The following is a 24,729-nucleotide window of genomic DNA, read 5'->3' as shown; positions in this document are numbered from 1 at the left end:
ATTCAATTTTTCCATTGCCATCGGCACTCGATTCGTATTCCATAAAGAACAAGCTCCGGGAAGAGCAATCTCTGACCAATTACATTTGCTTAGTGTGCGCATAGTACGAGCGGCTTTTGTTCTTACTAAATAAATTTACACTTTTCAATTAAGATTTCCGCCGTGGATTTGCGCATTTCACAAAATCCAAAATCCGACTATCTGCCCCAAGTGGATGACCGCGCTCAATTTACGTTAATTCTGTTCTTTGACGCAATAACAACCCCAACCCCATCCCCAACCCCCACCCCCACCCCCACCACCAACCCCAACCCCAACCCCAACCCCATCCCCTGTCTGGTTCAGCTTATGAATATGAGATCATGTATGTAACATACATATATGCGCTTCCTCAATTCATATAAAAGGCTCACTCTTCCAGAGTTACTTGGGGGAATGGTCTAACTCAACACATTTTCTCTACGGAATTTCTTTTCAAGAAGTTGCATCAATTTAAAGTAATTCAGAGCAAAATTTAAGACCATAACAACACCAAAGGCAAGACATGAATGTATGCATTAAACTCCATTAAGAATTTTTTTATCAACAGCTTATACTTTGTTGCAAATAGTTTTTTTTATTAAGTAGAGTATTGAGTATTCTCTAAATAATGATGAGTTAGAGTGCTCTTGTCGTCGGTGTCAGGTGCTACTCGCTCGCCTGCTCGAGCTCATCACTTCATTACCTATTTAACGGGTAAAGGGATATACTTGCATTATTGAATAAAAACAAGAGTTCTCTAGTCGGCAGAACCCAACTAGGAGATACCCTAAAACTTCTTCTAGAATTAGTAAAATTAAAAACTAGAATCCCTATCTTTCAGTGTCCACAAACTGAACTATACTAAATATGCATAATCTGATTATAATAGAACTATACTGGCTCTTAAATCCTAAGAGATATGCTCAAAAGGGCTAATTTCATTATATTATTACTATTATATCCTTTTTACCCAAGAAAGAAAACACGACATTCGCCCAACTTATTTCCAAATTTCGGCTCTGCTTTAGATAAGCACAAAAGCTATACATATACACATATACATGCAAGCATACATGCATACATGCGTACATGCATACACATAACTACATGCACACATATAAAATCTTGCTGGACGAGCCCCCTAGCTAATTGCCAAACCCACACAAGGGCAAACGCCTCTACACCATGAAAGCCAAAATGCACAAGTATGTGTGTACATATAAATATTTATACGAAGCATGTACTCATACACATATATGCTTATCGTATTTTTGATTTAAACTAAACGGATATATATACATACATAGTTCGAGATTAGGGAACTGTTAATTCGATGTCATCATATGATAAATTTAACTTTAACACTTGATAGACTCGTTTGGAGTTGTATTTGATAGTATTTGAACGATAATACACATTTATTTATTGCTTTAAAACCAAAGGTCACAAACGAAGGTCATTGTCTTTTCACATTGGTATTTATGGGTTGAAACGTGTTTTTGTATAAAAAGCTCGCAATTTCACTCATTGTTGAAAAACGCATTGTTGAGTTTCTGAACCGGTTCGGTTCGGGGGCCATGTGCACAGACCTACCGGCAGCAACAGTTGGCAAAGGGCACCTTGAAATCGAGCCAAACCGACTGAGTACCAACAGAACACTCATGAATATGTATTTGTATACATTTGTATACACTTGACGACGGTCTGTAGGGGGGTGTGAAACCGAATTGTCATATGGCTAAACATTTTGTTTGGCTAAATAGTGAACGCCTTGTCGTCAACACGTTAAATTTCAACTAATGCTGCAAATTGCATCAGCAGCTGCGCCGGATAAACATAATCTCAGGTGGGGGGCGGGCAAGCGTGCGGAAAGGGTATATCCGCCGTTTGCCGGCTAAGTGTGGAGTTGGTCGCGTGTGACGTGCTACGCCAAGAACTTTTTACTCTCTGCTCTCAGTTTGTTAACAACGGTATATGTGCACTAGTCTTTGACAGAGGGTATATTCAGTCTATAAAAGCTGTTAATTATAACCAGCAGGTGGTGCCCACTGTTGACGGCGCTATTTTTATTCTTAACATTTTCAACATATTTTAACAACCATTTCGCTTTCGTTTGATAGATAAGCAAAGCACAAAAGTTCCAATCAAAGAGTTCGCTTCTTTTTCAGAACTTCAGAAGCCGTTGAAACTCATATTCTTTTCTTTATAATTAAGAACTTTTAAAAGAGGGCGTAACTGAGTTATCGAAAATGTGTGAAACATGCATCAACTGAATTTTTAAAAATTATCTCTGAGAATGATTCAGTCATTTGTTGTTGTTTTCCAACCAACCAGTTAGTCGAGAGGACCCTTTGCAAACACACACACACACACACATTAGATTCGGGTATGCAAAAGTAACAGTATGGCCAAGTCGAGACCAACGCAAAAATTTAGCTTTGTTTGCCATACAACAAAAACCTCACGTTCATTTTATCCGCGCTCTCGCTCTCTCTCTCTCTCTCTTTGTCTCTCTTCCTCTGGTCTCTTTGGCGCGGTAACAGCTGCTCCGCGACACGTACAGACGTACGTGTATGTAGATATGTGGATATTTTTGAGAGAGCTGCAAAAAACTATTTATTTACATGGAGGAAAGCTTAGCGATCGCCGTTACAGTCAGTTTTGTATCGTTTCGTCAGCAAGTCGCACGCGCTGCTACGTCAAGGCAAAATATTGCACAAAATTTGTTAAGTGATAAAAAAAAAAAAACGCGTGTTGTATGATAAAAGCATATTTGCCCAGAGAGACCCAGAAGCAGAGGCGGAAGCCACATCTCAAATAATAACAAGAAGTTGGCGACATTGTGGGCAATAGAAGCAAAAAATCAATACCAATAGAATAAATACAACATACTCTGGTCTAGACTACGCCGCGTGGCGTTAACTTTCACAAAGAGCGAATATTATTTCACAGTTCCATTTCCAGAGGACCTCAGACAGCTGCCGCGCAGAATGAATGCCAACGGGTAAGTTTTGTGATTCTCAATGCGAGTATTGCGCGTTTTTGCATTTGCATTTGCATTTCGATTTGCACATCTAAATGCGAGTTGCATAATTTTCGATTTGAAAGGAACAAAAAAAAAAAAAAAAAAACCAGAAATCACAAACTGTCTGCTAGTTAAAAGGTATTTTCACTTTTCACTCTTCCCCCGAAAAGCTTTACAAGAGCTGTGCGTGGACATTGGAACACAAGTTTCTACGTAGTGTGTGTGTGTGTGTGCGTGTGTGTGTGTGTATGTTGCCAAGTTTATTTCTACAGTTGAGTTATAAATACCCTTTGTTTTTTGCGTGCTTAAATGTTTGCCATTTTGCACCACGGCCAAATATTCACCTCTCTCTCTCGGCCCCCCACACGCAACACGTCACACAACAGAAAATGGCTCTCTTTTTTTTTTGCTGCTTTCTGCTCTGTTATTGTTGCATTCTATGTTTATCTCAGTTCTTGTATTCTTTTTCACCAGTGTCACGCGACGTATGCATTCAGAAATTCGTAAACAATCAGACTAGACAAAGTCTCACTCGTTTCTTGTTGTTTTAATTAGAAAGGAAATCTAGGACTGTTTTTCTCGAAAATGAAAATTAGTTTACAGCCATTTGCATATGCATTGCTTTCAACGGAAATTGTACAGTTTCTACATTTTCTGCGCTATGTGGCAACTCTGCAACGCTATTCAAATATTTACCAGCCAGATGAACCTCTTGGTTAATGTCAAGCTAAATTGATTTTCAAATCGACTTTTTTTCGAACACATTACATTTCAGACGTGACCAAATACTACAGGTATTTTTATAAGCTGCGTCTAAAGTGCATTTACAATGCAATCGTAACTTGGAACAACAATAAATTGTTAAGCAGTTTTGCACGTGTTGCCGCGCGAGGCCCACATACATACATATATACTATTAACTGTTCTTAACAGCGACCTTGTAGTTGTTTTTTCAGTTGCTTTTGTTGTTTAATTACATTCGCCCTCTTAACATTTGGAACATTGTTGTGCGATCGCCAAACATAACTACGATTCCACAGACGATCAAGCGAATGTGCTCGTAACACTTTTTAATGTAACTAAAGATATCGAAGTTTATTTTAAAATTTACAGCTTTGAGCTTAAAATAAATTCAATATTTTTTCTGAGTCCTGAGTCCCGAAGAAATGGAAGCATGGCCTCATGAACTGAATCTTAACATGAGCCTTTAGTTTGAGCCCTGTTTGTCAGCCTGATTACCACTATGATTGTAAAAACGAGTAAATAAGAAATGCTGCTCGGCACCGAGACAAATAAAATCCAACAATAGATATAGTTGATATCTCTCAACGATTTAGTTGTCTGGCTTTCGTGCCAATGAACCTTTCAGACAATAGTCAGCACTTAGCATTTGTTATTGCCAACGAGTGCCTGAGCCAATTCTTTCAAATTCTTTTTTAAGCACTTCTGAAATCAATTCAGAATGCACGGGCAACGGAACCTGTTGGCCAGGTGTGCATTTTGCATGGTTGGGTCACATCTGGCCAGATCCTCGGGTCTGTCTTTAATTAGTTTGTTATTTTGGTCAATGCGAATCTCAATCAATGAGATCTCGGTGGCACTTTCTCGGAATTCCTGTGTAAATAACCATTTATCACATTTGATTCGATTTTGCAATACGACGCGATTAATTAGATTTGCAATCAATTAAGCAGCTTGTTTAAAAAGCCGAAGCTGGGATGAGACAGCAACTGTAAAACTCATCAGCCTCCTCTTAATTTGCACCTTTAATCAGTTCACACACACAATGGGATAATGGGATATCGATTTTATGGCGAACGATAAGATTGGAATTCCATAACTGCTTCCATCGAGAATATTTTGCATCTTGCTCAAGCATTTCGTTTAAGAAATTTGAGTGTTATTCATGAAGCTGTCTACTGTCTCTCCTCTAAAATGCCATTAATATGCGTCACTGGCGACTACTACTACTACTACTAAGTGACGGAAAAACGTAGACAGAAAGTACAGCTACTTTCGGGGACTCAAAGAATGCCCTTAACCAGGCACCGGGTGGAACGAGTACTTGAAGTACTCGAATTTTGTAGTACGAGTACTTGAAGTACTCGAATTTTGTAGTTCGAGTACTTGAAGTAAAAGTATCTGAAATGCGAGTACTTTTGGAGCGATATTGCGAGAGTGAACGAAAGAAAACGTCGAAGTCCCAAACTCAGTAACTGACAATTTCCTTTAAAAAAAAAAGTTCGTGCTATTTTGCAGGCATCAGAAACTGGTTTGCCAGAATTAGCAAAATTAGCAGACAAGACAATGGAACTTCCATTGTGGGATTGTGATTTTCGCAACGGAAATTTAATTGCAAAAACTGTCAACTGGGTACAACATTTCTTTTTAGTTCTTATGGGTTTAGAGAAGCGGACAGATCGACTCGGCTATTGGCTTTTGCTACTGATCAAGAATTTACAAGCTCTATGGGTTCGGAAATGCTTACTTCTCGTTGTTACATAGATTTTCACAAAATCACTATACCCTTTCTATCCACATTCCATGGGTACAGGGTATAGAAACTGTAAAACTAAGGCAAGCTGCATTTGATGTTAGAAGATGAAGGTACAGGGACACTCACGACTGAATCACTCTCGTAACAATTTTTAATGTACTCTTTAAGGGTGTCCGGGCTCTTAATCAGAAATGTTTTATTTAACTTAAATTCAACCGAATTGCTTTGGTTTCAATTTAAAAATTCAACCAATGAATAACGAAGCTTTCATTTTGCGCAGATTATTTCACAGAAGCTACTCACATTTTTTTATTATGTGTAAATTTGTTCGCCTCAATTCGTAATAATAAAATACCAAATCTTATTTATACAAAAATGGACTTGTTATTTTAATTATTATATTATTTGATTGTATTTGCTGAAAGTCCGCATCTAAAAAATTTATATTTACAATACAACTACAACTAACTTGTCTAATATTTTTTTGTATTGCATACACTCAGCAGCATAAAAACTGTTGCATACTTTTAGGCGCCCGGTGAGAGATCAATTAGCCTTCGAAAGCTGCCTGCTATGTTAAGTCTGTTAAAAATATAAATCAGCTTTCATTATGATTCATAAAGTTTCCCTCCGTTATTTTCAAATTGTGAATATACAATCTTTTATAGCAAAATTTTAACAGATGTAAAAACGGTGACATAAAGAGTTGTGGGAGTAGAAATGTTACGCAATAAATAGATAACTATGATCCATTGCGATTTGATTATAGAAGAATTGATTTACGGCTTAGAAAAAAGGTTTGCTGAGTAATACAGGCCTACGTGCCTGTCTGAAAACTTACGATCCTATTAACCTTAAAACACAATTACGACTATACGTCTGTATATATAAAAAAAAACTAAACCCCATTTAAAGTATTTTAAACGTTTAGCTAGCGCAAAGTAATTCAGCTCCAAATATATATATATATATATCTATAGTCGGGCCCATGTCTATATTATACGTAGATTTAATATATATCTCTACATATTAATCAAATCCAAAAATAATTGATTTATATTTGCATTTTACGATCGCAAGCCCCAACAATACTTAATAGAACACTATGCAAATGAGTCGATACGTGGAAATAGATAGATACGAGAATACGCAAATATTCTCTGCACCAAGCCAGACTTATACCCAGCAGGTGTGCTGCCAAACGGTAGTCACGACCTGCATTCACTGACACTTATACGATTTCCCATCACCCGCTGTCGACGCCGTTGCTGGTCTGCTTGTCGGCCTCGGTCTCTGCGTCGAGCTGTGCCGCGATTGGCTGACGCCAGGCGGTGTGTCCGCTGCGTATACTAAATGCGAATGAACCCAGTCACACAAAAATACACTGCACAGCCTGGTTGCGCAAAGTTATGGTTCCGCAAGTCATTTGTCTAGGGTAAAGGAGTTTCTTTTTATTATTTTATTCTCTCTCTTTTATGAAACTATTTGTCCTGATTAACACATATCTTAAACTGTAAGAACTATGAAACTGAAATTTTTACTGTAGTTTTTTCAGTGATTTGACCCCACGATGCTATGCCAAGTGTATTTTCCATAGATACTTGTAAATGAAAACCTTTGACCCTCATTTTCCATTCAAGGAACATATCATATACATTTTCATAAAGAGCTTGCAGCCGATCGGTTTTCATACATACGTTTTCCCCCATTTTTTCACGCTTGCGGGTGGAAATTCAGTAAATCCCGTCTTAGCTTACAACTAAGTTAAAATTTCAACTGACTTGCTCGCCAAGTTGGAGATCGTAAAAGTAAAATAGCTTTGGCGAACTTGGCAGTTTGATTCTCAAGCAAAATGTTTTGCAAAGAAGTTGAAAATCTCAACAAATCTAACAGCTATTATAGGGTTGTTCAAATAGAAACCAGTTAGTGAATCATTCTTAAGACTTTTAATTAATGTTTAGCAGACTGTTGTGGCAACATTCTCGGTTCATTTCAGATTAATAACATATAGTGCCTAGCACTTTTATTAATGTGATTATGTGAGCGTATTATTAAGAGTTTCGCCAAGATTTTCAGCTTTGTCAACATATCAACATACAGACAATTAATCTGAATTAGCATATTTTTGTGTAGATGCCAAGACATTTATGCTTCCAGCTAGATCGTTGCTTTTTGCCCAGTCACTGCGACGCAACAAGTTCAAATTACAGATATATAATTTGAGTTTATCTGCGCATAATGGACTTCAGTCATAGATAACTTTTTAGTCTAAACTAAAAACTATACATAATGCAAGAAGCAAGATGGATAAAAGGAAGGGACGATAGACGATTTAAGGCTACAGTTTGACTTCTGTTAAATATTAATTAATGTCTAAGCTTAGTTAAAAGTTTTTCAAAATATTAAAAAATTTTAAAGGACCATCTTACATTTAAAAATTGAAGACAAGGCAAAGACAATATGAACAGCCAGTCGGGCTGGCATTTCGTGTGAAGTAGGAAAAGCCAGCTGAGAAGCCAGGCTAGATATTTTGCGTCGCATTCAAATCTTGGGACAAGGAAAGTTCGAACCCTGTGAACTGAACAAGCGACACTTTTGAGCTTGCAGCCCTGGCTGCCGTATGTATCGATAGAAGAGGGCTTTTTGTTGTAATTATTGAATAGCTTTGAATTGCGCGGCTCCCATCAGACCCCAATTCGACGGGCTTTACCAGATAATGGCTATAGTTACATTAATAAATGTCAGGCAAACATGTCGCTGCCAATAAGAACAAGATAATGACAGTCTAATAAAGTGCTTTGCATATTCCACTCGACACGAGCGTCGCACTGCTATCAGTCAACGATTCTGTTATCAGACACGACAGAGGCTGAGACTGAACACTGTCTCATGCCCAATTCCATTTCCACTCTCATCTCGTCATCGATTCAAACTAGAAAATAATGCGCCTGGCCAAGAGCCTGCTCCCATTGGCGCGTCTTAGAGCCGAAGTTTGGCTTAAACAAAATTCTACAAGGGCAGCGCGGATAAGCAGCAGCAGGCTCAGTCGAAAGAGCTTCAGATACAGGTTAGTGCTGTGGATGTGGGGCTCTTCAATTATCTAATCGCTGTCAATGCAATCAACGAGAACTCGCAATAGATAAAGAGTGTTCCACTGATTTTGACTGATAATGTTTGTGTTCTGGGCATCCGGCTAACCTTGAGGCTAGCTGCCAGAGTTGTCAACTGACGCTTTGAAAAAAAGAAGCTAAAACTAGCTAAACTAGCTCTGACTACCTGTGAATTAGTTACGACACAACAGGGCAAAACAGTCTCCTTTAAAGAATTTATGTTTTCTTAGCATCAACAGAAAGCTCTTGAAACATTAAGTTATACAGATAACTATGTATATTTTTAAAAATTCTGTGTTTTCAAAAAAAAGAGTCGGAATTTTGGAAACTAGCCAAATTTAGCTAGAAAACAAGTGAGTTGCCAACCCTAAATATGTTTATTTATTTCTGCTCCATTGAGATGGCGATTCGTCATGGCATGCACGCATTATTAATTAATCTTTTGCGCTAAATCAAACCCAATTTATTAACAGCGATAATTTCGTTGATGTAGTTAAATTTATTGGGCTGTAAATACTTGGACTGTGCGAGTATACGCTCAAGTAACCCATGGGTGCCATGGCGCTACGTACCATTCTAGATGAATCTATCGTTCAATATTAATCTAAAACAATCCCAGCTGTATATAGTGACTGCTACATTTTTGTTTACTTGTTAATTAACTAATTAACTAATTGGCAAATGGCAAAGCAGGTCGCCAGTTGTCACGGTTAAGATGTTTGTAGTTAACCAAAGGGCACAATTGAAACAGAAGTTGATCTGGAACTGGAGGTCTGTCAGGGGCAGCTATTGTAAAACGCATTTTAACTCAACTTCCCAGTCGATGATCTGAGGCAGTATTAAGACGGGCGGCAAACGCGCAACATCGCGACGACGGCACAAAATTAATCGCTGATTAGAAGAATTAGGCAAGAATCTTGTGCAAAAATCACAAATCGCAACAGTCACGCCTCAGTCGGCACGGGTAGAACCCCAGCAAAAAAATAATACAGATGCTACATGAAGCTAGAAGCTAATCTTGGTGGATGGAAAACTAATCCGACTGCCAATACAAGTGCAGCGGAGCACAAAGCTGTGTGTGCAAAATTGTTTAAACAATAACACCTGTGAATTCGTAAAAACATATAAAAAATGTACTCGCGTATTTTTTAATGGAAATTTAAATTTAATAATTGCAATTAGCGCAAAGCTCGCGCCGACCGCATCCAAACAAAAATCTGTACAGAAATAATCAAGACAATTAAATTGTAATTTTCCAAGCGTTCATGATTTTGCTTCTTTTTTTTTGTTGTTGTGCACAGCACATTTTTTACGCTGATTTACTGTACAGCTTTACAGGGTGCCCCACGAGCAAAATCGCCTAACCCCAAGTCTCGTGCCATTGGGTCAAACAATGAACCCAACCTGTCAATAGTTGACTCCAAGCATTTTAGTATACGCGAGCGAGGGTCGATTCTTGTTTTGGAAAACAACACGCTTTTGTGTATTCTACTATTTCGATGTCTGTCGATAAGACTATCAGCATAGGTCCAGATATCTTAGGAATCAATTAGAGTTCACTATCAGGTCCATTTCCTAAAGATAGTTTCTATGGCAGCTATATGACATAGAGATACGATCGTACAAATGCAAACCTTTTGCTGCCCCCACTTAAAGTTATAATATATTCTTTATCACAATGCTTGACAAAAAAACGATAATACCCATAAATAAGAATGTTTGAACATAAGAATTTTTACAACATGCTTGCAATCTTAAAGCTCTCGACTTAAGTAGAAGACCCTTCACCAGCAATAATAGAATAGATCGTATTGTTGTATGAGACAAGAACACGAAGGAAGTCGAAGATAAGATTAAATTGATTGATATAGTATAAGATTACGACTCTAAGAAATATAACCGGTTTCAATTTATCAAATAAGCTAATTAGATTGTGTTCTTGTTGAGATACACTTCTTGAAACAGGTGTCATTTTACAATTAAATTTTAATTATAATGAGTCTCAACATCGGAACATGTATTCAGGTTCGGGTATTCGTTAAAGAGCCCCGCACACATATATTTTTTACTTATATGTATAATATACTTGTGGGGAGCACGTTCAGAGCTGTCGCTTTTATTGGGATAGGGGTTTAATGATCTTTTCGTTAATGAAATGCATATTAACAGTTGGAAAACTGCAATAGTTAATCATTTTGATACTTTTCATGTTGTTACTTGTAATATCTGCTGCTGATAATAATCGCTTATCAATTGTTTTGATTTTGCCCTGAACTTGTGACTAAGTAGTTGAAAAAAGTGGCAATTAGCAAAGACTGATGTGTGGAAATGTTGTTAGAAGTGCCCTTGAAAATTGAAAGTGTGCTATCTGATTAGAGCTGAGCACTTTTTACAAGTTAACTTTGCCCTTTGTAGGACAGTGTAGTATAGCTCAGGTTCCGATGGAAGTCGACTTTGATTGACGTAGCTGCGCGCTTGGCACTTTATCATTGACTATGGCCAAGGGATTAAGTCAAGTTCCTTCTGCTTGGCTTTCTTGGTCAATGGCTAAGCTCTTGAAAGAGTATCAGGCATAAGTCATGCCCCCTTGCACAATCAAAGATTAAGTTCAATGTCAAGTGCGGGTTTTTTATTGGTGCACTCGAGCTTTTCCACAAACTCTTATCGAATAGGCGTTATACAGCCGAAGCCGAGAAGTTGTGCTAATTTGCTCAAAATGAATATCAGAAAGGTCTTGTCGTGACCTCTGTGCGGTACTTGGAATTCGAATGGACATGATTTAACCTTAACTTGTCTTCATATTCCGCATATTTTGGCACACTTTGAGAACCGGTTAATTCACCTGGCCTCCGGATCATGCAGTTAATATAGGAAAAGCGTTGAATTGATGTGTACGCCTGATTAATTTATTTGGATTAAAAGTATGTTCGTCAACTAAAGTAATGATTAACTAATGATAAACTAATGATTAATGACTGCAGCTTGTCGATAACTTGCTTCAAGTTGTTTCCAAAGATACAAATGTGCAATGTCCTCGAAAGAAACGAAAGGTCTATCAAGTGTTATTCAGCTTTTCACTCTTGGTCACAGTTTTTTTTTATCAGTTTGCAATTGTCGAGCTGTTTCAGCAGTATCTATGCTAATTAGCCCATTCGTCAATTAATTTGCTATTCAAATTATTATTAATGTCGTCCTTGAGCACGAACGTTTCGCATTATTTGCATAGCCTGGCTGCAATTAATTAAAACGTGCTTGTTGGACCATTTTTGGAACGGGTTTTCTAGCTGAAATTCTGTCAGTATTCTACACAAATGTTTGCTCCGAATTTCAATTTGAGTATAAGACAGCCGATTTATTGGTCATGCGTAGAAAGACGCTAAGGCACAAAATTAATTGATATATAATCGAAATATATGCAACAAGTTTTATAATCTTAAAATAAGACAAGATTATCGAGTTATATATATTTTTATTGTTGCACTTTTTTGAATACTAATTACTCAAACAAGCATAGTTATTTGAAAATGCTTGCCCAAGATCGAAGATACGGACGGGTTTGTTCTAGCTAAAGTAGCTTCTAATTGATTTACGAATGAAGAGAGTATACTCAAAATCTAACATTTATATCATATTTCCCTAAAATTCGTATATCATTTAATAGCGTGTATTCCCCGGCCTTATCCGGGGATTTTATGCTTAAAGTCTAGGGTTTAACTTCTTTACCCAGTTCCCAGTGTGGAAAAAAGAAAAAAGAAGAAAAATGGCCTAGAATTTCGAATCAACGTCTTCCGTCCGTGTTAAACTTCTAAGACAAATAAATTATCGAAAAGACCTTTGAATATGAGTTTAAGTCCGTTCCGTTCCGATGGTAAACAAAACAATTGTATATTTTCCGCTCAATTTCCACATTTGCGGGTGAAATTGCCGAAGTCGCTGAAACACGTATCTATTAAGACTTTTTGTCTTATTATTTTCCGCCAAGCTTCCAACTCCGTTTCCACCAACGAGGGATTTTCCAAAAAGTGCGAAGCACCTCTCAAATGAATTTGAACAAATAGAGTTAATCTCCATCGCATAAAATGACTCCAGTGAGATCTTAAGATCTTTTAAAAGAGTGTATCGTAATGCAATGAACCTATCAATCATCGCTGCGATTAGCAAATCTAGCCGAAAGTCTTGATGGGCTTGGCATTTTGCTTGAATTATCCAGAACTTGAACCGGAATTGGTTGCTTATGTATTTTGTATTTTGCATGATTGAGGCGGAATCGGAAGCGTTATTAAAATATGTATGACATACATCTGTACGAGTACGTACTTGGGATAACTATTCGAAAATGCCAACCACGTACCATCTGGCGTCTATTTGTCATCGTTGCCGCCGTCGTAATTATTGAAAAGTCCATTACACCCGTTTCAATATTTGCCTAGCAAGTTATTCATTGAAAACAATGGAACGGCCTTAGTTTTTTTTTTTTTTTTTTGGGCGTTTCTCATATCTTTAAAGCACATTCATGTTTTCGAGAGTTCACGAAAGTCTGCCACCTGGTCTGTCGCCTATCCATCGACTTTACTTTTTACTAATCCGTCTTCCAATTGTTTACTTTAGCCGAATTTTAATCTTGTTAAACAATTAAATGCTTATTTAATTTTTTAAAATTTGTAAAGGAATAATTTAACCGCAGATCTACATACTATATCATTCAAGGCAATACGTTGTAGCATAGTGTTGCCATATCAGATCGCCGGAGATACGCATGTCGTATTTGAGGCTTATCTTTCTTATGATAATGATAATAGTGATAGTTGTAATCAAGATAAAGTCAATTCCAGCTGTCGACAGCCAATTTGCGAGTTCATTTTCAACTTTCAAATATATCCGATCTGAGTCATAGCCAGACATTGTAAGTGTGGTCATACGTGTATTAAAAGTCAGTTCAGTATCAGGAATCAGATACTAATGTCGCGGTGTTTCGCTAATGAAATCACGATTTGCTAGCAGCTAGTGGACTGTAATTGGACCAGAGTTGAATGCATTAAGCTTTTATTAAGCTATCGGTTCCGTTTAACTAGCGTCAGATATAAAACGCCGATGCCAGAGACAATGATATACTCTCTCCCACAGCTGCAATTTAATTGCACAACTGTTTCCATATGTTTTGTGGCCAATTTGCGAGTGAATAAAGAGTCTTTTGTTTCTGAATGTTACAATACACAGCGCGACTGAGACAGAGACAAACTCAGCGGAAGAGCGAGAGACAGAGAGAGGGAGAGAGAGAGAGAGTTATATCACCGCTTGAGACTTCGACAAGTTCTACGTACTTAGGTTTTACACAACACTAAAACACCTTCCAAGTAAAAAACAAGTAAGAGGTTCTAGTCGGGAGCCCCCGACTAGAGAATACCCTGAACCCTCTTCTTCCAACATCAAATGCATATATATATTCTAATTTAGGAGCTATATGTCAAGTTTGGTGACTCTAGCTCTTATTATTTACCAAAATTGCCCAAAAAACAGGATTTCGATATCGATTTTTATCGATTGCTTGGAAACGGAGTAAGTTATCGATTATCGGAAACAAACTCGATCTGCGCAGGAACTAGGAGCATCTACATCTAATTTCAAGTCTCTAGCTCTTATAGGTTCTGAGATCCTTTGATCCTCATACATACGGACGGACGGACGGACAGACAGACGGACATGGCTAGGTCCACTCGGCCATTGATGCTGATCAAGAATATATATACTTTATGGGGTCGGAGATGCTTCCTTCTGCCTGTAACATACATTTGGATTTTGCACAAATACAATATACCCTCATACCCATTTTTAATGGGTTCAGGGTATAAAAAAAAAACAAACAAAATTGTTTGCTAAATCTATAAAATGAGATCTAATACATCTGTTTAACATAACATATTTATATCTATATATCTATATATATATATATGTACCCTAGGCAATTGAATATTAACTAAATGCGATAAATCACAAAGAGTGCGACATGCGACAACAATTCGCAGCGAGTTTCCCGGTCAATGATCACATCCCAAAGTATATCATATATATATATATATAAATATATAGTATTGCATGCAAATACGCATGTATTCTCAGCGCTTTTCTCAGCTGAGGCGCAGCTTCGTTTTTCAAAGCCAATTTCTATATGTGTATGACGTTGCGGGCATTATTTCGGGCTCACAGACTCATCCGTATTCATCAAATCAGTTCAATTAAGACTTGTTATAGCCGTGCCCGTGGACTTATATTCGTATATAGTATATAGCTACGGATGCACGTACGTCTAAAATCGTTACGGCGTAATTTTAGTTGGTTTGGTTCGCATAGTCGCACATTTTACAAATGGAATGCAAAAGTATGAATAAATTAAACACCTCTGTAGGTTATAATTTTAGAGTGCGAAATGCCAGCTTTTTACGGATTGCATATTGACGTAGTTTCCCAATCGTGGGATCTTTAATAGTAACCCCATTCGAGATGTATTTATAAATAAATAACCCGCTCTTAACCACATTTCCATATGTAAAATGGATCGAAAGGTATACAGTACATTTCTCGTAGGGGTTTTTTTTTTTTTTTTGTAGTTCTCTCAAATCAGTCTGACGCTTATCGTAAATGGAACACGGTTAATTATTTGGATCAGTGTGTTGCTGATTTAATTTACATACATATACATTATAGTAAGCCTCAATTCCCAAATCGTTGCATTTTTTTTTTTTTTTTGGAGTTGTAGTTCTCATTGTTCTTATCACCCAATGAGTTGTCATGTTCATATCGTATACCCGTACATATGGACGTCTACGGCCTGTGGTTTACACATACAGTAAAGTCTCTGATGAGTGACTAATTCTAGAGTCTTAAATTCTTGATAATAATAACCGCAGAATGTTGTTGAGGCCCAAAAATCGGCCAGTTTTATACAAATTTAAAGCGGGTCTACGCCGAAATACATGCAGGGGTATATTCACATATAAATGTTCAAATATATAATAATTTTTTCAGTTAACAACAATTAAATTTCGCTTTTTTGGCGATAAATATATCCGAATGGAAGACTATATAAATTTTCGATTTTTGCATAAATTGTTTTCAATCAGATGCAAACCAAATTTTAAACTCTATTAAAGCCTGGTCAGAATTGGCTGCGATGAAAATCAGTTTTCCGCCACATTTTCAAACGTTTAACGGGTTTTTCAAAATCGTAATTATTAAATATTTATGAAGTGCTTTAAATTGAAAAAAGCTGCTTGCTGTCGCCCATATAACATTGGACCCTCATATTCCACACAGGGGAGGTGGATTTTCCGAAATGAGTAAAGTACATTTCAGAAATGTTTTATTTATAGCTTTGAAAATAAGTTTAAGGTCAATCGGATTAACGTTTTTCAGCCTTGCGCAGGAACATCTTGGTATCTAACTAATATCGAAAACCTAGATCTTATTTTTGTTCGATTTTTAACAACAATTAAATGTACAACTTTTTTTCATCCCTTACATTGTCGCCAGAAATTTATCAGCATATGTTTATCCCACTTTGAAGGGCTCTGAGTTCTCCTCTCTATTCAGATGCACATGCACGTGCATTTTATCAGTTGATGAAACGCCCATAATATATGCATGCACGAGTATGGAAATGTGACTGTATATTATTATTAAAGGTTGGCATCAGAAATACCCCCACCAGCTATGTATATACTTATAAATAGAATCGTTATTTTTTTGAGACTAAGTGAAATAATGAAGATGCGAGTAGTTGGTATTCTCTTAAGTAAGCAAATAACGGTGGGCGAGCGACAGACAATTAAATCAAAGAAATAAATAAGTTGCCGTTTACAATAAGAACAACAATAAGAGTTAACGGATAAATTAAAATACCGTACACACGCCTCGGCTTCGGCTCAGCTGCAATCCCTACTCAGCTGTTATAAAAATAGAACACCCGCCCAACGCCTACCTCGCTCGTGTTTGTGCTCGTGCTCGTGCGCGTTCCCCAGCTCGTGTCTGTTATTGTCTGCCGACCACCGATCACTTGCCTCTTGTTCGGCAATAATAACGGCGCTCTCCGCGTCGTCGTCCACGTCGTCGACGTCGCCGCTGACGTCGTTCGGCAACTTATGTATTTTATAAAATGAAAACGATCGAAACAGTTAGAAGTATTCTTGCACTGGCAGGGCGCAGGTTGTGTCTGTGTCGTTGGCGGAAAGTGCAGCTGAGCGCGCGACAATTTGATCGGAATATTACGTAGTTGTTCCTAGCTATAAATCCTGCATACAAATTAAATCAATTTATTGGTATATTACTAGTGTGAACAGTTAAACTACAATTGCCGACTCTGCCAGCGTTGCAAATGAGTATTTTTATATGAGTATTTAACCCGTACTTAGTGTGTGTTTGTCTGTACTCGTGACGCGTACTCGTTAGTGAACAAGTGAGCGGCCAAGCGTTTAATTAACCAAAAATAATAAGCAAATTAATTACCTAAAAAATATATTTATAAAAAAAAAACACACACACAAAACACAAAATGACAAAGCTAAACGTTTTATATGCAACGATCCTCTGCTGCCTCGCAGTCTCGTCGCAGGCGCGAGCGAGGACTCTGATTGAAAATATCACAGAAAGCGCCAATTCCATTGTGAAAAACATCGATACCTACGATTTTCCCTCCTGGTAAGTTTTTTAGACCCCGCTTTGCCTCGTCTCCGCCGTGTGGTATACGGAATATATTGAGCATGTTTGAATTTATATTATTATATTAAAAATTTATGTGAAAGTACTCGGTACTTTTACTGTGGACACACGCGAATATATATAACATGCCTTCACATTTATCCGAACCGGTCGGCGAATTTTAATCTGAAATTTATTAATTCTTGCTCTCGAAATTTATATTTTATATATTTAAATTAAAATGTTTCCACTCGAGTACAATTGAACTGCATTTGAGGCGCACAAGCATCTCGATATCGATCTCGATTCTGGGCAGGTTTCATCAGGTCAGGTTTCGCCCGGATTGGGCCAAAGCTATTGTCAAGCTAAAAGTCCAACTTGTAAATTAATAATAAAAAAAAATGTATTTGCACTTAATACTATTAAAGTCGTTAAGGCCGGGGTCGCCGTAATAAGTGTTTAGCCTAATGAGTTTTCAAGTTATCCAAGCAAAAACATTCCCTGGCTGCTCTTAGATCTATTTTGCCTAATGCTATTAATTAGAACAAGGTGTACTTAAGATTATCCAAGCACTTCCTTTCTATTTGCGAAAGAAACTCCGGCATATTCATATTCGAAAACAAATAGTCGAGTGTGCTCGACTATAAAATGCCCTGTACCCCTTGGTCAATATATTATTTTGATTCTTAAAAAATAAAATATAGCATAAGAATAAAAAAGTTTTCAATTTTAGAGAGTGGGGAAGGTACTCAAAAAGTGAAGTATTCCAATCTGTGTATATCTGGCTCTTGCACTTCCTAAGTTTATATATTTATATATAAACTTATTTATTTATATATCACGATAAAATAAAAGCGATATAAATATAAAGATTGAAAACTAGTCTAAATAAAGATTAATTTCAAAGAATTAAATCATTAAAAAAAAAAAATGTTCAAATTGTAAAATAAGAAAGACCTACAAACGCCATTTTTTATTCGAAATTCAAAATGGCATTTGATATGTGCCAAATATTTCAACATTTCGCAACACTGTCTTTTTCAGCCAAATATACTGTTATGGACGCCTACTGCACACCGTACAGATGGCGAAGCTATTTCCGGACTCGAAAACTTTTGTGGACATGAAGTTGAAGGCTTCTCCCGAGACAACCTTGGAGGAGTTCGATGCTTTCATGGCTTCAAAGAATAATACACCTACCAGGGACGAGATTCGGGAATTTGTTGATGTGCAAACGCAAACGCAATTGCAGCCTTTACGATTTAATTGTAATATTATTTTCATAATTTTTAGGCTCATTTTGGAGCGAAGGGCACCGAGTTGGATGTGTGGTCACCAACAGATTGGGTTGAGCGTCCTGGCTTTCTGGATCTTGTCCACGATCCAGATCTTAGGCAATGGGGCATGGACTTAAATAACATATGGAGGGAGCTGGGACGTAAAATGAAAGACGATGTGCAAAAGAATCCGCAGTATTACTCGATTATTCCCGTACCAAATCCCGTCATTGTGCCGGGCGGCCGCTTTATTGAGTTCTACTATTGGGACTCCTACTGGATCATCCGTGGTCTGCTGCATAGCGAGATGAAAAATACCGCACGCGGCATGATCGAAAACTTTTTGAACATGGTGCAGCGCATCGGATTCATACCGAACGGCGGCCGTGTCTACTATTGGGGTCGTTCTCAGCCGCCGCTGCTAACGGGAATGGTTAAGTCATATGTGGACTTCACAAAGGACGATCTGTTCGCCATCAATGCTTTGGATGTGCTGGAGCACGAGTTCGAATATTTCATCAACAACCACACCGTGCAGGCAAAGGGACATAACCTAGTTGCATACAGGGATTCGTCAACCGGTCCACGCCCCGAATCGTACAGCGAGGACGTGGAAACATCGGAGAGCTTCGTCACTGATGCGGAAAAGGAGGATCACTATAGCGAACTAAAGTCTGCTGCCGAGTCGGGCATGGACTTCAGCTCCCGCTGGTACATCAACGAAGATGGAACAAATGTTGGAAACCTTACGAACGCCAAGACGCGCTCCATTGTCCCTGTCGAGCTAAATGCAATTCTTTATTGGAACGCCAAAATGATTGCCGAGTTCCACTCCAAGGCCGGCAACGTCGAAAAGATGACAGAGTACGAGACCAAGGCACAGAAAATCAAGGAGGTAAGTACGAAACTGGTGTCAAATAAGATAAATATCCTCATACTCTGATCTACATTGAACTGTTTAGGCGATACAGGCAGTATTGTGGAACGAGGAAGCCGGTTGCTGGCTGGACTACGATCTGATCAACGACAAGCCGCGCAACTATTTCGTGCCCACCAATTTATCGCCGCTGTGGGTGAAGGCATACAACATTTCCGATTCGGAGAAAATATCTACATCTGTGCTGAAGTATATTGAAGATAACAAACTGGACACATTCCCAGGCGGCGTACCGAACACGCTCTATCAGACCGGTGAGCAGTGGGACTTCCCGAATGTATGGGCGCCGATGCAGTATATTCTTGTCGAGGGTCTTGACAATCTGGGAACTCCAGAAGCCAAGGAGCTCTCGCAACGCTGGGGCCAGCGATGGGTCAAGTCCAATTTTGAGGCATATCGCGAGACCCTTGCCATGTTTGAAAAGGTAACTAATTATATTTATAGACATGAAGTCAGGTTACTTGAGCGTTGCAACTTCTATTTTAGTACGACGCGGAGAAGTTTGGCGGACATGGTGGCGGTGGGGAATACGGCGTGCAGACGGGCTTTGGCTGGACCAACGGCGTGATCATCGAATGGCTGGCGAAATACGGACGCCAGATCTCTCTGAGCGGCAACACGGGCGCTGCAGGTGAAAACGAGAAATAGAACAGCAATGCCAAGCATCTCGACAAAGCAATTTGACCGACATCATTATTGAATTCATTATCCAAGCATCGGCATTGTCTTCCCAAACAGTTGTTACACTTGTTGCTCTGGCCACAGAGCAATCTACATAATTAGTTTTAAGTCGAAGCTCGCAGAGATGCTCAAATAGATGATATATGTATTTATTTATAAGAGTACCAGAACCATCTGAAGCGCGTATCCATTGCCCATCAATAGGTTAAGTTCTTAATCGCTTTCACTGTCGCTCTTTCCGTCTATAACTTCCTCTGTATCGGAAACAATCAACGTCTTCAATTAGCACAAGCTCAGCACGAATTCTGTCAGCTTTATCATAGAGTCCACACTTTCAACAAGAACCAGGACTTGAACTCAAAAGATATGGAATGACGGCCACACACTTCTATATATGTATAACTCGCTTTTCATTTGTCTTCGACTTTGCCTTCGTCTCGTCTTGTCTCGCCTCGCCTCGCCTCGCCTCGCATCTATATCTGTTCTGTCAATTTAACGAGTGTCGCATCTATGCCGCGTTCGTTAAACGCCAAACTTTTTACGTAAGTGTCTTAATAATCATTTTTACATATGATTTACTATATTTGTTCTAATTTTGGCACATTTTTCTAATGTAAGATAAGATCATATCCATCTGCAGATTTTTCTTCTGCTTCAATGTTTTAACATAAAAATATCACCATAATAGATCTAACAAAATTTAGTTTAGAGACTGCCGCTTGGCCAAAGAAAATTTTAAAAAAACGTCAAACAATTGAAATTTCTGGCTATTGTGGTTTATCATCTTTGTAACGAATGAAGTTCTTTTACCTCTTGGCAAACTTGTGTTCTAATCATATATTTCTCTTACTTTTATACAGCTCCCAGCAGTCGGATAATCAGCCTTTTGGGCGTGACAGCTGTAGCGTTAGTGGGCGCCTTGGCCGGCCGATTTATCTGGTGAGGTAAGTTACGATAATTGACTCCTAATGTCAAAACTAGAAGTGCTTGTCAGAGAAGCGAATTAAAGTGACATTTATATTTCTTCTCGTTTCAGAAAATGACTGTGTGCCAACTGTAATTGCCCTAAATGAAAATGTGATTCCCCTTTACCTATGTGTGTGCGTGATTTTGTTTTGTTTTTTTTTTTTGTTTTTCCTCCTAGTTACATAAAAAGCCTTTTCAATTATTGCTTTGTTGAATGCGGAGATTGCAGTATTAGTTATTAACAATTTACAGTTGACTTATTGTTAGATAACTGAGTTATACATACAGAGTTTAACGGGCATGCCCATATTGTTATTATTAAAATATATGAAGTAAACATGTACACGAATTTATGTGAGTGCATGCATACAATTAGAATATCCTCGCCACCCCATGAATACACAAGTGTTATGAAATCACAATTTGATATATTTTTGATGTTGTTACTTGTTAACAAAAATTGCCAAATTGTCTGCTTTGATTATTAAATAAAAGACATACTTGTTGCATGAAACCCTGCCTTACGGAATACTGAAAACAAATATGATTATAATTTTTCAATTTGCAGGCGGACTTGGTTCAAGTAACTCACAGTAATGAGTAGCACGAACGTCAAGTGTACATAGTTTTTTATTTTTATATTTTTGCTTAGCTTGCGTTCTAAATTCAATATTCGGAAGCTTATCTACAAAGTAGCTAACACATTAGGGAGTTAGATTAGTTAAATAGTCTGAAAATAAATCTTGACTTTCTTTTGTGAATGGATATGACTCGGTTTAATTCGACAAGGACACTACAATTGAAACACAAACTCCCCAAAAACAAATAAACAAAAGGAGGAATTGCAGTACACAGTACATAAACATACATACAAAAAACAATAAATATTTGCCGACGTAATAATAGTGACGCACCGTCAGGGCTGAGAGCCGACTAGTTTGACTGCTGCGGCTCATGACTAAAGTAGGGAGCGGTGTGTGGCGTGAGCAACGTGTGACAGATATCACAGACACGGGCGACACGTTTCCGTGGGCCCGATGGCACCGTTTTTGTTAGACATTTATCGCAGTAGATGTGTCCGCAATGGCGGCAGTGTATTTTGCGCACCATTACCGTGAAGCCGGCGTTGCACGTGGGACAATTGTTGACGTCATCGTCATCCTGCCAGCGCACCTCGGTGTCAGCATGTCGCAGCTCCTCCAAGGTCATCTAGAAGAATCGAATGGGAATGCATAAAGTCTAACGCTTAACTGAATAAGATAATTGTTGACATTGTACGATTATAATTAAAATAAATTTGAGCTAATATATCTTTCATGGGATGCGGAGCTTACCTGCAGTTTTTGTGATAACTTGACAAAGTCCTTTTGTACCGTTTCCATTGTGGACAACTCCTCCTGAAGCGTTTTTATCTTAGACTTAAAGTCTGAATTAGTTTTTGTTAGTTTTTCCTGCAAATTTGTCGACCGTGAATTTGACTGATTAAAAATTATACCAGAAACTTACGTTGGCGTCCTGAAGCTCGATAATCTCAACTCGGCACTCGGATAGCTGTTTGTTTAGCTCAGCTTCTTTGCGCTCCAAAAGAGTTTTTGATGACTCATGCGACTGGACCGCCACCAGGTGTTCCGTAACACGATCTCTGCAGAAAATGGCAATGGATTTATGAACGTCTGTGTATATAAATATAAATAACAACTTACTGCAGCGACTTAATATCTAATTGAACTTTGCGTTTGTAAGCACGACGCTCATTGTTGCTCTCCTCGAGTTGAGCACGCAATATTTGAATCTCATCCAGCGAGCTAACGCACTTCTGTTTTTCGTATTCGCTGCTAACGCGCGCCTGTATCAGCTCGCTCTGCTGCCGTAGCATAAGCTCCTGTAGCTCGACCACGGTATTTGGGAGATTTATATATTGGTTTTCAATTTCTTCGGATGTTGCCAGGAAGCGACCGGAAAGAAAATCGTTGTCAGCCTGCAGCGTTTCTAACTGCTGATTAACCCGCTCCCGCTCGTCTGTGACGCGCTGCAACTGTCGCATGACCTCATCCTTGGTCTCTAGGAATTTCTGTTGCATATCTAAAAGCTGTTGCTCGTTATTTTTAACTTGCTCGCGTAGGTTTTGTACTTCGCTTTTATGTGCTTCACGCTTTGCTTGCCACTGACTCTCCAAGTCGTTGCGCAGCGCCGCCTCTTTGCTCAACTGTTCCCGCGACTCAACAAGTTGCTTCTGTGTGACATCGAGCTGCTTTTGCTGCTGTTTCACCTGCGCACTCAGCTCATCCGTAAGCTGTTTCGCCGAGTTGCAGTCCATACAAGCTGCATGTGCGGACACCAAATCTGTTGATGTGGACTTGTGCAAGCCATTTGATGCATCTGTGATTGTTTCAGTAGACTCCTCCCTGCGCTCCGACGTACTACTCTTTGCCTGCAACTGCTCGTCTGTTTCGCGTAACTTTTCCTTTAGGGCTTTCATTTCCTCCTGCAGTTGCTCAACTATTGAGTGCATCATTTCGGCATCCTCTGTTGCCTGCTTAAACAAATTTACAGATGAATATATATATATTCGCCAATATGTTAACATTACTTACGTATTGCTTGACATGTGTCTTGGTTGGTCCGCGCGCATTGCCATCGGCGCTCTCCGACTGGAAGCTATTGTTCAAGGAATCGCTGCCCAACTTTCGGACACTTCCGAGTGTTTTCTTTACCTGATTAAGGACGTGTGGCGCCAAGCCGCCTGATGGCTCTGCCGTGGCTTGGTGCTGCATCTGTTGTAGCTGCTGCTGTTGCTGGCGCAGCTGCTCTAGTTTAACGCGCTCCAATTCGGCTTTGTATATAGCCGACTCCTCAATTGTGTCCTGCACCAACTGCTGCAGCGATGATATCTCCTCTTGGGCCTTTATATCCTTCAACTGCATTTCGTTCTCGGATTTTAGATCAGCGACCATCAGGTGAGTCTTTAACTCATTCAACTCTTCCTGAAGCTGGTTGCGCTCGGCCTCCTTCTGCATATATAGCTCCTTCATTTTCGCACGCTGCGTATTAAACTCGTTTTGCATTTTGCGCATCTCGGTCTGGAGCAGTTCCAATTTATGCTGGTATGTCGCGTCATCATCTCCTGAACAAGTGATTTATTGAGGTCAGTTAAATTCTGCATTGATTATTGAATATGCACTTACCGTTGGCGACGTTATTCTGGGCTTCCGACGTGCTCTCGTTTTCCTCCATTTTACAGCAATTGAGGAACGGCAATAATAACAACAATTATGTTTAGTTTACAACAGGGATGCAAGCCATATGAGTTAGAGATGTACGAATCAGCAGAACTCGCCCATTAGCACTTGCGATTGGTGTTTTGCAAATTGGCGATACGTTTAAGGACTCGATAAGTTAATCAGATGTTTGAAGAAGCCAAATTTTGATTAAAATTTTACATAAGTTAGTGAAATATTTAAGAGTTTATAAGCCGCTGAATGAGAATTAAATACATATATATTATTTTACGATGTAAATAATTA

At 38.7% G+C, this 24,729-nt stretch overlaps 2 protein-coding genes across 4 annotated transcripts; one reads left to right on the top strand and one right to left on the bottom strand.

Annotated features, from left to right (window-relative positions):
* Window positions 1-2,690: 2,690 nt before the first annotated feature.
* LOC115763834 (trehalase) lies at window positions 2,691-22,085 on the top strand. 3 transcript variants are annotated; one of them, XM_030706612.1, is made up of 7 exons: window positions 2,691-3,025; window positions 18,389-18,572; window positions 18,638-19,516; window positions 19,584-19,982; window positions 20,045-20,189; window positions 21,100-21,183; window positions 21,276-22,085. In XM_030706612.1, the coding sequence occupies exons 1-6, from the start codon at window positions 3,012-3,014 to the stop codon at window positions 21,180-21,182; spliced, it is 1,704 nt and encodes a 567-aa protein (XP_030562472.1). In that variant the 5' UTR covers window positions 2,691-3,011; the 3' UTR covers window position 21,183; window positions 21,276-22,085. The 3 variants fall into 3 exon arrangements, 2 of the variants coding, with proteins under 2 accessions (XP_030562472.1, XP_030562457.1); XM_030706597.1 differs by lacking the exon at window positions 2,691-3,025 and adding an exon at window positions 16,849-17,344; XR_004017959.1 differs by lacking the exons at window positions 2,691-3,025; window positions 21,276-22,085 and adding an exon at window positions 16,849-17,344 and having other exon boundaries at window positions 20,045-20,781; window positions 21,100-21,176.
* On the bottom strand, window positions 21,358-24,674 carry LOC115763828 (rab GTPase-binding effector protein 1). Its single transcript, XM_030706584.1, has 6 exons — window positions 24,391-24,674; window positions 23,800-24,329; window positions 22,909-23,738; window positions 22,712-22,847; window positions 22,540-22,656; window positions 21,358-22,414 (listed from the first exon to the last, which is right to left on the bottom strand). Exons 1-6 carry the CDS (start codon window positions 24,437-24,439, stop codon window positions 22,139-22,141), a joined length of 1,938 nt encoding a protein of 645 aa, XP_030562444.1. The 5' UTR covers window positions 24,440-24,674; the 3' UTR covers window positions 21,358-22,138.
* Between the last annotated feature and the right edge of the window lie 55 nt (window positions 24,675-24,729).

This window comes from Drosophila novamexicana, unplaced genomic scaffold, assembly GCF_003285875.2.
Source record: "Drosophila novamexicana strain 15010-1031.04,08,12 unplaced genomic scaffold, DnovRS2.1 tig00000008-arrow-pilon, whole genome shotgun sequence".
In the NCBI taxonomy this organism is placed as follows: domain Eukaryota; kingdom Metazoa; phylum Arthropoda; class Insecta; order Diptera; family Drosophilidae; genus Drosophila; species Drosophila novamexicana.
This window is presented reverse-complemented; position numbering and strand designations above follow the sequence as displayed.